The 12334-nt window shown below is 33.1% G+C and overlaps 1 protein-coding gene across 1 annotated transcript; it reads left to right on the plus strand.

The window, feature by feature from the left end:
* The first annotated feature begins 10365 nt into the window (after positions 1-10365).
* On the plus strand, positions 10366-11126 carry LOC111380618 (B3 domain-containing protein REM5-like). The gene is made up of 3 exons (XM_023004231.1): positions 10366-10572; positions 10670-10791; positions 10859-11126. Exons 1-3 carry the CDS (start codon positions 10380-10382, stop codon positions 11099-11101), a joined length of 558 nt encoding a protein of 185 aa, XP_022859999.1. The 5' UTR covers positions 10366-10379; the 3' UTR covers positions 11102-11126.
* Positions 11127-12334: the final 1208 nt, after the last annotated feature.

A 12334-nucleotide genomic window follows, 5' to 3' on the forward strand; every position in this document is an offset into this window, starting at 1 on the left:
TTTGGTCTGGAAAATTAAAGTTGGGGAGTTGATGTTTGAGTTCATTTTTTTCCCCTTGTTGAATTTAAGTGCTATCTAGCTCTATGTTGAATTTCAGATTCTCTAATCGATTTAGCTTTATCATCATCATTATTATTTTTTTGAAAAATGGATATAAAGAATCTACAATAGAGGAATAAAAAATAGGGTTCAAAATTGAAATCAAACTGTTGTGGAATGCTTGACAGCAATCGGCTACTTTAATTATGCGATCTAGTTTGCTCTCTAGCTGAATGTGTCATAGACACTTCTTTTCGTTATGGTTTCTTATCAATAGTTTTTTTTTTTCTTTTGGAATATAAACGAATAGGTGAACTTCCTTTAGAATTCACTTGCCTTTTAGGACACCAACAATTCTAGTGAACTTCCTGTAGAATACATCAAGTGAAATTCAATTGACCATCCTTTACAACAACCAAAAAATGCTATAATCTAATGTTAGTCAGATATTTGGGTTTTTTGTCGGACAGTGACCACTAGATGCCAAATACTCCCTAGGGATGAGCTTGGCATGCTTTCTAGCCTATTGCTAATTAATTGAACGAAATGTTGCTAATAAATTACTGATTCTCGTAATTAGATAAATTAATGAATTTTTATTTTTTTTATACTTGCTGATATGCTGAATCAAAATTTACATTCTTTATACTAAATGAATGTATTAAATTAACTACTTTCGCGAGTTTAATTACTGATTCTTACAAGCTTGATTCCATGTCATATAAACGTTTTGTTAGTTTAGTTTATTTGCTTTTGTGTTTAGTTCTAGCATTGTTGTGAATTGGAATGTGGGGATAATAAATAACCTCAACAAATTTGTCGGTAAACTATATGTTTGACAAACCTGGAAAAAAAAAAAAAAAAAAAAAAAAAAAAAAAAAAAAGCTATGCAATTATATGAACCCGGAAAAATCTAAAGGGAACTAGGTGTATTTATAATATATTTTGTTGCATTTACAATTTTTTTTTGTTTGTTTTTCACATACAAATTTGTTTAGGCTTGATCACTTGAATCTTGATTATTCATACCAGTTGCATTTTCTGCATGCCGCTAACAGATAAAGATATCAAGATGGCAAATACTGTGGACTTCTTCAATTGCTAAAATCCTATAACAAGCATGCAAAGATTGGTATACACATATATCTGTATTTCTTTGTTTCATCATATTATTTTCTAGTTAAAATTAAATTTCTATTATAGGGATTCTGGTTTTTGCTCTCAATTAAAGTTATTTTTTGTCTAGTTTTATCTCATTTTAACCCAAAGGATTTCATATGCTTATCATTCCTAGCATGTGTAGTTGCGGTGAAAATTTGTGTGGGTGTGTTTATTTTTTGCCTTCCTATCGTGTCAATGGAAGACTGGAAGTTGTTAGAAAGTAAAAAACATTAGGTTACAACAACTTCTTCTGTCAAGAATTATTTGAAAAATAGTTTATATACCATGAAGACAACATCAAAATATACATTGCTAAAGCAAGCTTGTGATATGATTTAAAGGATACCATTTAGAATTTTCTAATCAACATAAAGTGATATGGACTTGATCCCGTATCAAGTTTGTAGAAGCATACTGTAGAGCGAGAGAAATTAATTGGTCTTGATATTTTAATCTCTTATGGCGGAGAAAGCCACACTGCTCTATTCAATAAGAATATATGCATGTAAAGATCTAAACATTAGGTTCATGACATGCCAAAAAATCGCAGTTAGGAAATTATGCATTAAACTAGAAATGAATCTTCAATGTATAAAGAGTTTCACTCAGATCTAATTCCATTCATCTTATTGTTTGTAGGAACTTCCAACAGCCTTTAGTTTACAATTCAAAGGACATCCACCAGAGAGGGCATATCTAATAGACCAAAACATGAATTTGAGGTTTGTGAAAGTGGCCAAAATTGGAAATGACTTGTTTTTTTTGTGATGGTTGGGAAAAATTTGTTCAAGATAACTCGGTCGAGGCAGGGGACATCTTTGTGTTTCGATACGATGGGTGCAATTTATTTGATGTAAAACTACTCGGGTTATCAGGTTGTGATAAGAAGGGTTTCGGACATTCAACGAAGGAAGAAGACAGTGAAGCACCAGTGGAGCAAGTGGCTCATGGTAATTTCTACATTTATTTCTGCCCATTTTTCCCAATTGATTTGGTATATTTAACTTTCAGTGTATATAATTTCTTACTAATGGTGTTGGTTTGTTTAGGTCAACCCCTTCAACGACCCCTCAGTCCACATGGGGGTGACATATTCAGATCAGGTTTGGCTATACGGCCAAGAAATCCTTACTTTGCCACCATAATTAGGAAATCGAGGCGGGATGATTTGATAAGCCGTGCACTCGTGCTCCTTAAATGACGCCAGTTTATAAATTATGGATAATTTATGGTATTTTGAGCCAATAATGGATAAATTATCGTGTCAGTATATCTCCAAGGAGACAATCAAGGACTTCCAGTAGGACAACCTACCTGGAGAGATGTTTCTCATTGATCCACAAGACAGAAAATTTCCAGCGAAGATTGTAAGATGGAAGGATGAGCGTTTGTGGTGCAGAGAGGCTGGAAAAGTCTCTGTGCAGTGAACTATGTACAACAAGAGGACACATGCATCTGTGAATTTGTGGATGATAGCTTGAGTATCAAATTTGTCCGGGGAAATAGTTGAACGACTTCTGAACATGTATTTTGCATATTTTTGGAGCTATTTAAATTTTGATTTTATTTTTTTATTATGTTATGTCATCAAGTACAATTTGTTAGCACTTCTACATAATGCTATTCTGATAATTCTTGATGCTCTATTTTCTTTCCGTTTCAGGATGCTGTTGCTTCTGGAACCCTGCTCAACAGCATTTGTTGTAAGATCAAAGTAGAACTTGTATCCCCAACAAATTCTTAGTTTTTAAAACTTTAATTTTTTTTAGGTCTGTATTTGAGCTTATATGAGGTTTTGATAGCAAAATTCCCTTATTTCATTCAGTAGACATCCGTGTATACCAAAATTGAATGCTTGTGGTTCCTGTGTAGGAAAAATTGAACTGTGGTCTAACTGTCGTAATTTTCAAAATTTAGAGATCTCATGAGAAAAAACAGACTCTAATAATTTTGAATCAAACATATGTGGCTCGATGTATTAAAGTTTCAACTTACAATTGGCAGATTTATAGGTTCTATATTTACTTGATAGATGCCAATAGGACTATAGGACTGTCCAATAAGTATAATGGAATTGACTAATTTAGAACAGAGAGAGGGACCTATTTTAAGCATTGTAAATGCTGTACAATGTTCAAGTATTCTATAGAGGAGGCGTATTCTCTTGCTAGCTCCCTTAGTGAAATAATTTGTCAAATTAGTAAAAAATTATCGTAGTATAACATCTTTTAAACTCTCTAACCTTCCGAAAAGAATTGGACTAATGTGAACTGGTTGTATTTCCGCATCTACATATCCCTAAAAGAATAACACCCAACACTGATAATGTGTACACACGCTTGGCAAGTTCCTCCACTTCGATAAGTAGGACGGTTCTTATACTCACCATCCAACAGTAAGTCCTTGATCACTGACCGTACATAATGACGCTATGATTAGATTTTAGTCAAATTGAAAACACAAAATGGCAAACAAGGTTATGTATTAGATTGTAGTCAAATTCAAACTGCAAGTGAAAAATCTTCTCTTACTCGGCCCCAATTTTACGCTAAAATTTCAACTTTAAAATAATGATAAGCAACCATGCTAATGGATTGCCATTAAATGTCAGACTGATTTCTTGCCTTGACAAAATGCAAAACATAAAGAGGTTTAGTGAGTCATTGGCCATCTTCAAGTAACTAATTCTACATTTGCCCAATATTTGAACCTCGTACAAATCCATTCAGGTAGAAATTGCGAAACCTTTAGAATCATACGTTAACTATTCTTGTAATAATATCATGTAAAACAATGGGCAATAGGATAAAACTAACAATGCATCTTCATCCAGTATGGATCCCGTCTTTATAGAGGCCTGTCAGAGCCCTAGTCCTGCCGTCCACAAAATGAGACCTGACACAAGAAATTTTGGACGAGAACGAATGGGCATCAGGATGGTTGACACCTACAGTTATTATGCTTACACTGCTTTGTTTTTGTGAAAAAAGAAAATTCCCTGGTGGCTTTCCAAACAGACAGCTATGGCACGATGCATTCTCTACACGCCGAATGAGAACCAGGATGCCGACCTCCACTTCAACCAAATTTTTGTCTCTTCACTGTAGTTCATTACCTTTTGCATTAATTTAGTCCTAATCCATGTTTCTCATGTCTCAATAGAACCATCAACACATATCTCTGACCCCGATTGGTGGTTACTGTGAATTTTAGCATATATTGTAAAAATATAATCATTTGCTCAATATAAGTCACCTGTATTTACAGAGTTCATCCCAGTATGATCTACTATAGGTAGAAATTTCAAAAATTTTGAAAATGTTAAAAAAATTTACTATTCTGTTCAGAGTATGATGTACAAAATTCTGACTTTTGAACCTCCCCAATAACAAGGTGAAATGTAGCGACATTTCCTAATTTGGTGAAGGCAATTTTATCAAAATTCTCCCACTTTCATGAGCTAGTAAAACAATTATATTCATCCAGGAGAGAATTTAGCAACCCTTCATCTTGTTCGGGGTAGTAGAACTCCTGTTACTTACTTGTTAGTGACTGGTATCAACACCCATGAACATTGTTACTGGGAAGCATCATAGTATTGTGTTGAAGATTATGTCGAGGATTAATGATTGAATTCACACCTGTAATTAAGTACAACCATCGGAGGCCGCAGCAAGTTGTCCAAGTTGAATGCTCCCCAAGATAAGCCTGATCTTCATTCGACAATCAATTAGGATTTTGATGCCGGGTAGGATAGCGATTATCCTATAGGCTAGTTGTAACAGACAATTCGCAAGAAAGAAGAAGAAAGAAACGCCAAAAAAAAGAGAATTCTCTGAAAACTTCACTCAATATTATTAATAATCAAGAATGACGAAAATTAACTCACAAGCCGGGTTAAATAGCTACAAAATACGGAATTATCGAAAAATTACCAAAAATAGCAAAATCCTAACGATCACACCAAAAATAAAATATGAAACAAAAGAAGTAAGTTGCCAAAGAGAGATTTTCGGATTGGGGTCATAATAGCGATTCTGATAATCGTAACCAAAGTTATGGCCAAATTACCAAAGACATGTCAAAATTACCCCAATAGAGAATTCTCTGAAAACTTCACTCAATATTATTAATAATCAAGAATGACGAAAATTAACTCACAAGCCGGGTTAAATAGCTGCAAAATATGGAATTATCGAAAAATTACCAAAAATAGCAAAATCCTAATGATCACGCCAAAAATAAAATATGAAACAAAAGAAGTAAGTTGCCAAAGAGAGATTTCCGGATTGGGGTCATAATAGCGATTCTGATAATCGTAACCAAAGTTATGGCCAAATTACCAAAGACATGTCAAAATTACCCCAATTAAGGAAAGATTGCATTTATTTTCCATTTTTGCACTTATCCGTCATCTCATGGTATCTCAGCGCCATCAACGAACTATCTAACAGATCAGTGTCATTCGACTCGGATCCTCTTACTTCAGATTTCTAGGTTGTTGAGGGTATCACTTGCCCTACTCATCCCCAAGGTTTTCTCAACGATGAGTAGCTGTGATTTTTTATCCGGAGTGAGGCTCGTATGCTTCCAACACGTGAAAAGCATCAGGTATGTCATGTGCTTTCATGGTGATACTTAAAATGAAGTATAAAATCTGTCTCGTTGGGCATTAATTATCATTTCAACAGTGCATTTAACGTTATGATGAATTTGTGTAATGACACATGTCACTCTAATTTGACTTATCTTTAAACAAATCTATTAGTATCAAAATCTATCAATGTAAGGTCCAGTTCAATCATTGTTAGGAGTTTTTGAAAAATAATAAAAGGGTGCCGAAAAAATGGATGCTAAAGAGATTCATGAACATTTTTAATTAAGTGATATATGTTAATTAAAATAGGAAGTCAATATAGGCAAATACTTGAAAATGTTATTTCTGTAATATCATGATTATTCGGGGTAGTTAGTTATATTACTACCAAGAATTTAGTTTAATTCTAAATATTTTTTTCCACTTGCATAAATGATTCTAACTATAAGTACATAAAAAAATCACACTTCTTAATATCTTTAGAGAGAAATTATAGAAAAAGTCCACCATCAACGACTTGCTTTTCAGCGGCATTTTCTTCCTCTCACTCAGTGGAGCAGTTATATTTTCCCTCCTGGCAGTGATTATGGTGAATCATTTGTTTAAAAGTAGGGATAATCAAAGATTGCATCAAGGATTAATGGTTGAGTCTCGTCTACCATTAACTTCAACCATCAGATGTCATGGTGAGCTGTCCAAATTGAATACTCCTCAATATAAGCCCGATCTTCCTTCGAACGATAACTTAGGATTTTTATGTTATTTATCTACATTTACTGGGTATCACTTTCCCTACTCATCACCAAGATTTTCTCAACAATGAGTAGATGTAATTTTCTTATCCATAGTTAGGCTCATGTGTTTCTGGTGCATGAAAAGCATCACAAATGTCATGTGCATGCATCATGATATTTAAAATGATGTAATCTGTCTTGTTGGGCATTAATTCTCTTTTTGGCTGCACGTTTAACGTTACTATGAAATCGCATCATTACACGTCACATTTCAATTAGCTTTGAAAAACCTGCTAGTATCAAAATTCATCAATGTAAGGTCCATTTCAATTATAATCAAGAGTTCTCCAAAAAAGATTATATAAAAGAATCAGGATTATCCATGGTAGTTAGTCACCAAGAATAATTGTAAATGTTTTTTCCTCTTACATAAATGAGTCTAGCTATAATTACATAAAAAAATACACACTTCTTAATATTTTTAGGCTGAGAATTTATTTTTTTCCCCCTGTTTCCACCATAATCATTAACTTGATTTTATTTTTACCCTCAGAAGCAATGGATGGATGCAACTTTTTTACACCCAGCGGCATTTCTTCTTTTCTCCTGATGGCACATTTTTATTTTTCCTGGTGGTGATAATTATTGTGACCTGTTTTGTTTTAAAAGTGTAGATTAACCATGATATGTTCAAATTATTCACCTTCAGTTCCAAAAATTCCCCGAAAACAACCTGCTTTTTAAATGGATGGATAATGGCGATAAATTAAAGAAACTTTCAATATATTAATTAGTAATAACTGATGTGCCTATGCATGAGTCGTATTATCTGCATGAGTATGTGGGGAAAGAGAGGTATAGGACATCGGAGGAGTGGGGCCGCCGAGAAGAATTACAATGGGGGAGAGAGAAAGGTTAGTACTACTATGCTTTTTCTTTTTAATTTTTTGCTATTTAATTTATTCAGCTAGTGTTAAAAGTTTAAGATTATTATTGTGCATTTAGCGAGATATTGCTTTAGTTATGGTCTGTAAACAAACAAAATTGAGTGGCGATATGATTCCCCTTGACTTAAAAAAACTCTAGAGCATTTTCATCCTTCCACAACTATTTTCAGTACCTACAGTGGCAGTTCTCGTAAATTAATATTATCGAGGCCTGTTTACAAAGGTTTGAAAAGTATATATAATATGGTCAGAAATCCTTTTTCTCCTTCTATACATCTATATTATTTTTGAAACCCTAGCCATTTACTGGAGTGTTGAGCTTTGTTCAGAGGATCACTTGGAGGAACTACAAATTGTAAGTTTTATTGAGATCTTTGCTTGTGCGTAGATGATTTTATTTATTAATTTTTTTTTTTCAAAAATCAACTTTGCTAATGGACTTTCTTTAAAGGAAAAGTAGGTTTAGTCCGCAAGGTTTACTCCCCCTTGTAGAATTTAAGTGCTATCCAGCTCTATGTTGAATTCAGATTCTCTAATCTATTTAACTTTTATTTATCTTTTTGAAAAATGGATATAAAGAATCTACAGTAGAGAAATTAAAAATAAGTTTAAAATTGAGACCAAACTGTTGTGGAATGTATAGAATTGACAGCAATCGGCTTTTTAAATCATGTGATCCAGTTTGCTATCTAGCTGAATGTGTCATAGGCACTTCTTTTTGTTACGGTTTTTTATCCATAGTTTTGCCTAAAAGAAGCTAGGTTTTCTTTCAAAATATAAACAAATAGGTGAACTTCCTATAGAATTCACTTACCTTTTAGGACAACTACAATTCAAGTGAAATTCCTGTAGAATACATCAAGAGAAATTCAATCGATCATCCTTTACAACAACCAAAAAACTGCTATAATCTAATGTTAGTCACATATTTGGGTTTTTTTGTCGTACATTGACCATTAGATGCCAAATCTACCTAGGGATTATGCTCGGCATGCTTTCTAGCCTGTTGTTAATTAATTGAACGAAATGTTGCTAATAAATTACTGATTCTTGTTATTAGATAAATTAATGAATTTTTATTTTTTTTTTATACTTGCTGACAAAATTTACATTCTTTCTATTAAATGAATCTATTAAATTAACTACTTTGGGGAGTTTAATGACGGATTCTTGCAAGCTTGATTCTATGTTATATAAACGTTGTTCGTTCAGTTTATTTGCTTTTGTGTTTAGTTCTAGCATAGTTGTGAGTTGGAATGTGGGGACACTAAATGACTTCTACAAATTTGTTCGTAAATATATGTGTTGACAAAATTGGAAAAAATAAAAAAGGCTTTGCTAAATATGCGCTTATATGAACTCTGAAAAATCTAAAGGGAACTATGTGTGTATTTATAATATATTTTGTTGCATTTACTATTTTCTTGTCGCTTTTCACGGACAAATTTGTTTAGGCTCAATCACTTGAATCTTGATTCAAGATTTGTGGTAAAATATATGTGTTGACAAACTTGGAAAAAAAATAGCTTTGCTAAATACGCACTTATATGAACCCTGAAAAATCTAAAGGGAACTATGTGTGTATTTATAATCTATTTTGTTGCATTTACTATTTTCTTGTTCGCTTTTCACAGACAAATTTGTTTAGGCTTGATCAGTTGAATCTTGATTATTCGTATATTTAGATGCCAGTTGCATTTTCTGCATGCTGCTAACAGGTAAAGATATGAAGATGGCAAATACTGTGGACTTGTTCAAGGGCTACAATCCTATAACCAGCACACAAAGATTGGTATACATGTATATCTGTATTTCTTTGTTTATTATTATTATTATTTTCTAGTTAAAATTAAATTTCTATTATAGGGATCCTGGTTTTTGCTCTTAATTAAAACTATGTTTTGTCTAGTTTTATCTCATTTTAACCCAAAGGATTTCATATGCTTATTATTTTCTAGCATGTGCAGTTGCGGTGGAGTGTAATGAAAATTTGTGTGGGTGTGTTTATTTTTTGCCTTCCTATCGTGTCAATGGAAAACTGGAAGTTGTTAGAAAGTAAATAACTTTAGGTCAAAAAGACTTGTTATGCCGAGAATTATTAAAAAATAGTTTATATACCATGAAGACAACATCAAAATATACGTTACTAAAGCAAGCTTGTGATATTATTTAACGGATACCACTTAGAATTCTCTAATCAACATAAAGTGATATGGAGTTGATCCCATATCAAGTTTGTAGAAGCATGCTTTGGAGCTTGAGAAATTAATTGGTCTTGATATTTTAATCTTTTATGGTAGAGAAAGCCACACTGCTCTATTCAATAAGAATATATCCGTGCAAAGATCTAAACATTAGGTTCATGACATGCCAAAAAATCTCAGTTAAGAAACTATGCATTAAACTAGAAATTGTTGGAAATAAAAAAATTATGGGATGAAAGACTAGAGAGAAAAATTCAGAGAATTCTCAAAAATATTTGTATTTTATGGCTTGGTTAAATAAAATGTCTCAAGCACAAGGCCTTTTATAGGTACAAAAGATCCCAAATACATTGTATGAACTTAATAGACTAATTAATGACTTTTCCTACATACTATAAATAATAGGATACAAAGAACCATTTGGATACATGATTTAAATAAATGCACGAATATTAAATAAGTTAATTCATGTATCAAATTTAGTTTTTTTCGTCATTCATGAATCAAGTTTAATTTCCAATAGAAATGACTCTTTAACGTATAAAGAGTTTCGCTCAGATCTAATTCCATTTAACTTATTTCTCGTAGGAACTTCCAACAGCCTTTAGTTTACAATTCAAAGGATCTCCACCAGAGAGGGCATATCTAATAGACTGAAATAGGAATTTGTGGATTGTGAAAGTGGCCAAAATTGGAAATGACATTTTTTTTTTTTTTTTTTTGTGATGGCCGGGAGATATTTGTTCAAGATAACTCGGTCGAGGCTGGGGACATCTTTGTGTTTCGATACGATGGTGTGAAACTACTAGGGTTATCAGGTTGTGATAAGAAGGGTTTCGGACATTCAACAAATGAAGAGGGTGAAGCACCAGCGGAGAAAGTGACTCATGGTTAGTTCCACAAATTTTTCTGCCCATTTTTCCCAACTGATTTGGTATATTTAACTTTCAGAATATGATTTCTTACTAATGGTATTGGTTGGTTAAGGTCAACCCATTCAATGTCCTGTCAGTCCTTATGGTGATGACATATTCAGATCAGTTTTGGCTATACGGCCAAGAAATCCTTACTTTGTCACTAAAATTGGGAAATCGAGGCTGGATGATTTGGTAAGATGTCCATTAATGTTCCTAAATTGACTTCAGTTTACAAATTAGTGATAATTTATCGTGGCAGTATATCCCCATAGAGACAATCAAGGACTTCCAATTGGACAACCTATCTGGAGAGATGTTTCTCATTGATCCACAAGACAGAAAATTTCCAGTGAAGATTATAAGATGGAAGGATGAGCGGGTGTGGTGCAGCGGAGGCTGGAAAAGTCTCTGTGCAGTGAACTTTGTACGACAAGAAGACACATGCATCTGTGAATTTGTGGATGGTAGCTTGAGTATCAAATTTGTCCGAGGAAATATTTGAACGACTTCTGAACATGTATTTTGCATATTTTTGGAGCTATTTAAATTTTGATTTTATTTTTTCATTATATTATGTCATCAAGTACAATTTGTTAGCACTTCTATATAACGCTATTATGATAATTCTTGATGCTCTATTTTCTTTTCTTTTCGGCATGCTGGTGTCAACAGCATTTGTTGTAAGATCAAAGTAGAACTTGTATCCCCAACAAATTCTTAGTTTTTAAAACTTTAATTTTATTAGGTCTGTATTTGAGCTTATATGAGGTTTTGATAGCAAAATTCCCTTATTTCATTCAGTAGACATCCGTGTATACCAAAATTGAATGCTTGTGGTTCCTGTGTAGGAAAAATTGAACTGTGGTCTAACTGTCGTAATTTTCAAAATTTAGAGATCTCATGAGAAAAAACAGACTCTAATAATTTTGAATCAAACATATGTGGCTCGATGTATTAAAGTTTCAACTTACAATTGGCAGATTTATAGGTTCTATATTTACTTGATAGATGCCAATAGGACTATAGGACTGTCCAATAAGTATAATGGAATTGACTAATTTAGAACAGAGAGAGGGACCTATTTTAAGCATTGTAAATGCTGTACAATGTTCAAGTATTCTATAGAGGAGGCGTATTCTCTTGCTAGCTCCCTTAGTGAAATAATTTGTCAAATTAGTAAAAAATTATCGTAGTATAACATCTTTTAAACTCTCTAACCTTCCGAAAAGAATTGGACTAATGTGAACTGGTTGTATTTCCGCATCTACATATCCCTAAAAGAATAACACCCAACACTGATAATGTGTACACACGCTTGGCAAGTTCCTCCACTTCGATAAGTAGGACGGTTCTTATACTCACCATCCAACAGTAAGTCCTTGATCACTGACCGTACATAATGACGCTATGATTAGATTTTAGTCAAATTGAAAACACAAAATGGCAAACAAGGTTATGTATTAGATTGTAGTCAAATTCAAACTGCAAGTGAAAAATCTTCTCTTACTCGGCCCCAATTTTACGCTAAAATTTCAACTTTAAAATAATGATAAGCAACCATGCTAATGGATTGCCATTAAATGTCAGACTGATTTCTTGCATTGACAAAATGCAAAACATAAAGAGGTTTAGTGAGTCATTGGCCATCTTCAAGTAACTAATTCTACATTTGCCCAATATTTGAACCTCGTACAAATCCATTCAGGTAGAAATTGCGAAACCTTTAGAATCATAC

Source organism: Olea europaea, unplaced genomic scaffold (genome assembly GCF_002742605.1).
Source record: "Olea europaea var. sylvestris unplaced genomic scaffold, O_europaea_v1 scaffold2177, whole genome shotgun sequence".
Taxonomy (NCBI): domain Eukaryota; kingdom Viridiplantae; phylum Streptophyta; class Magnoliopsida; order Lamiales; family Oleaceae; genus Olea; species Olea europaea.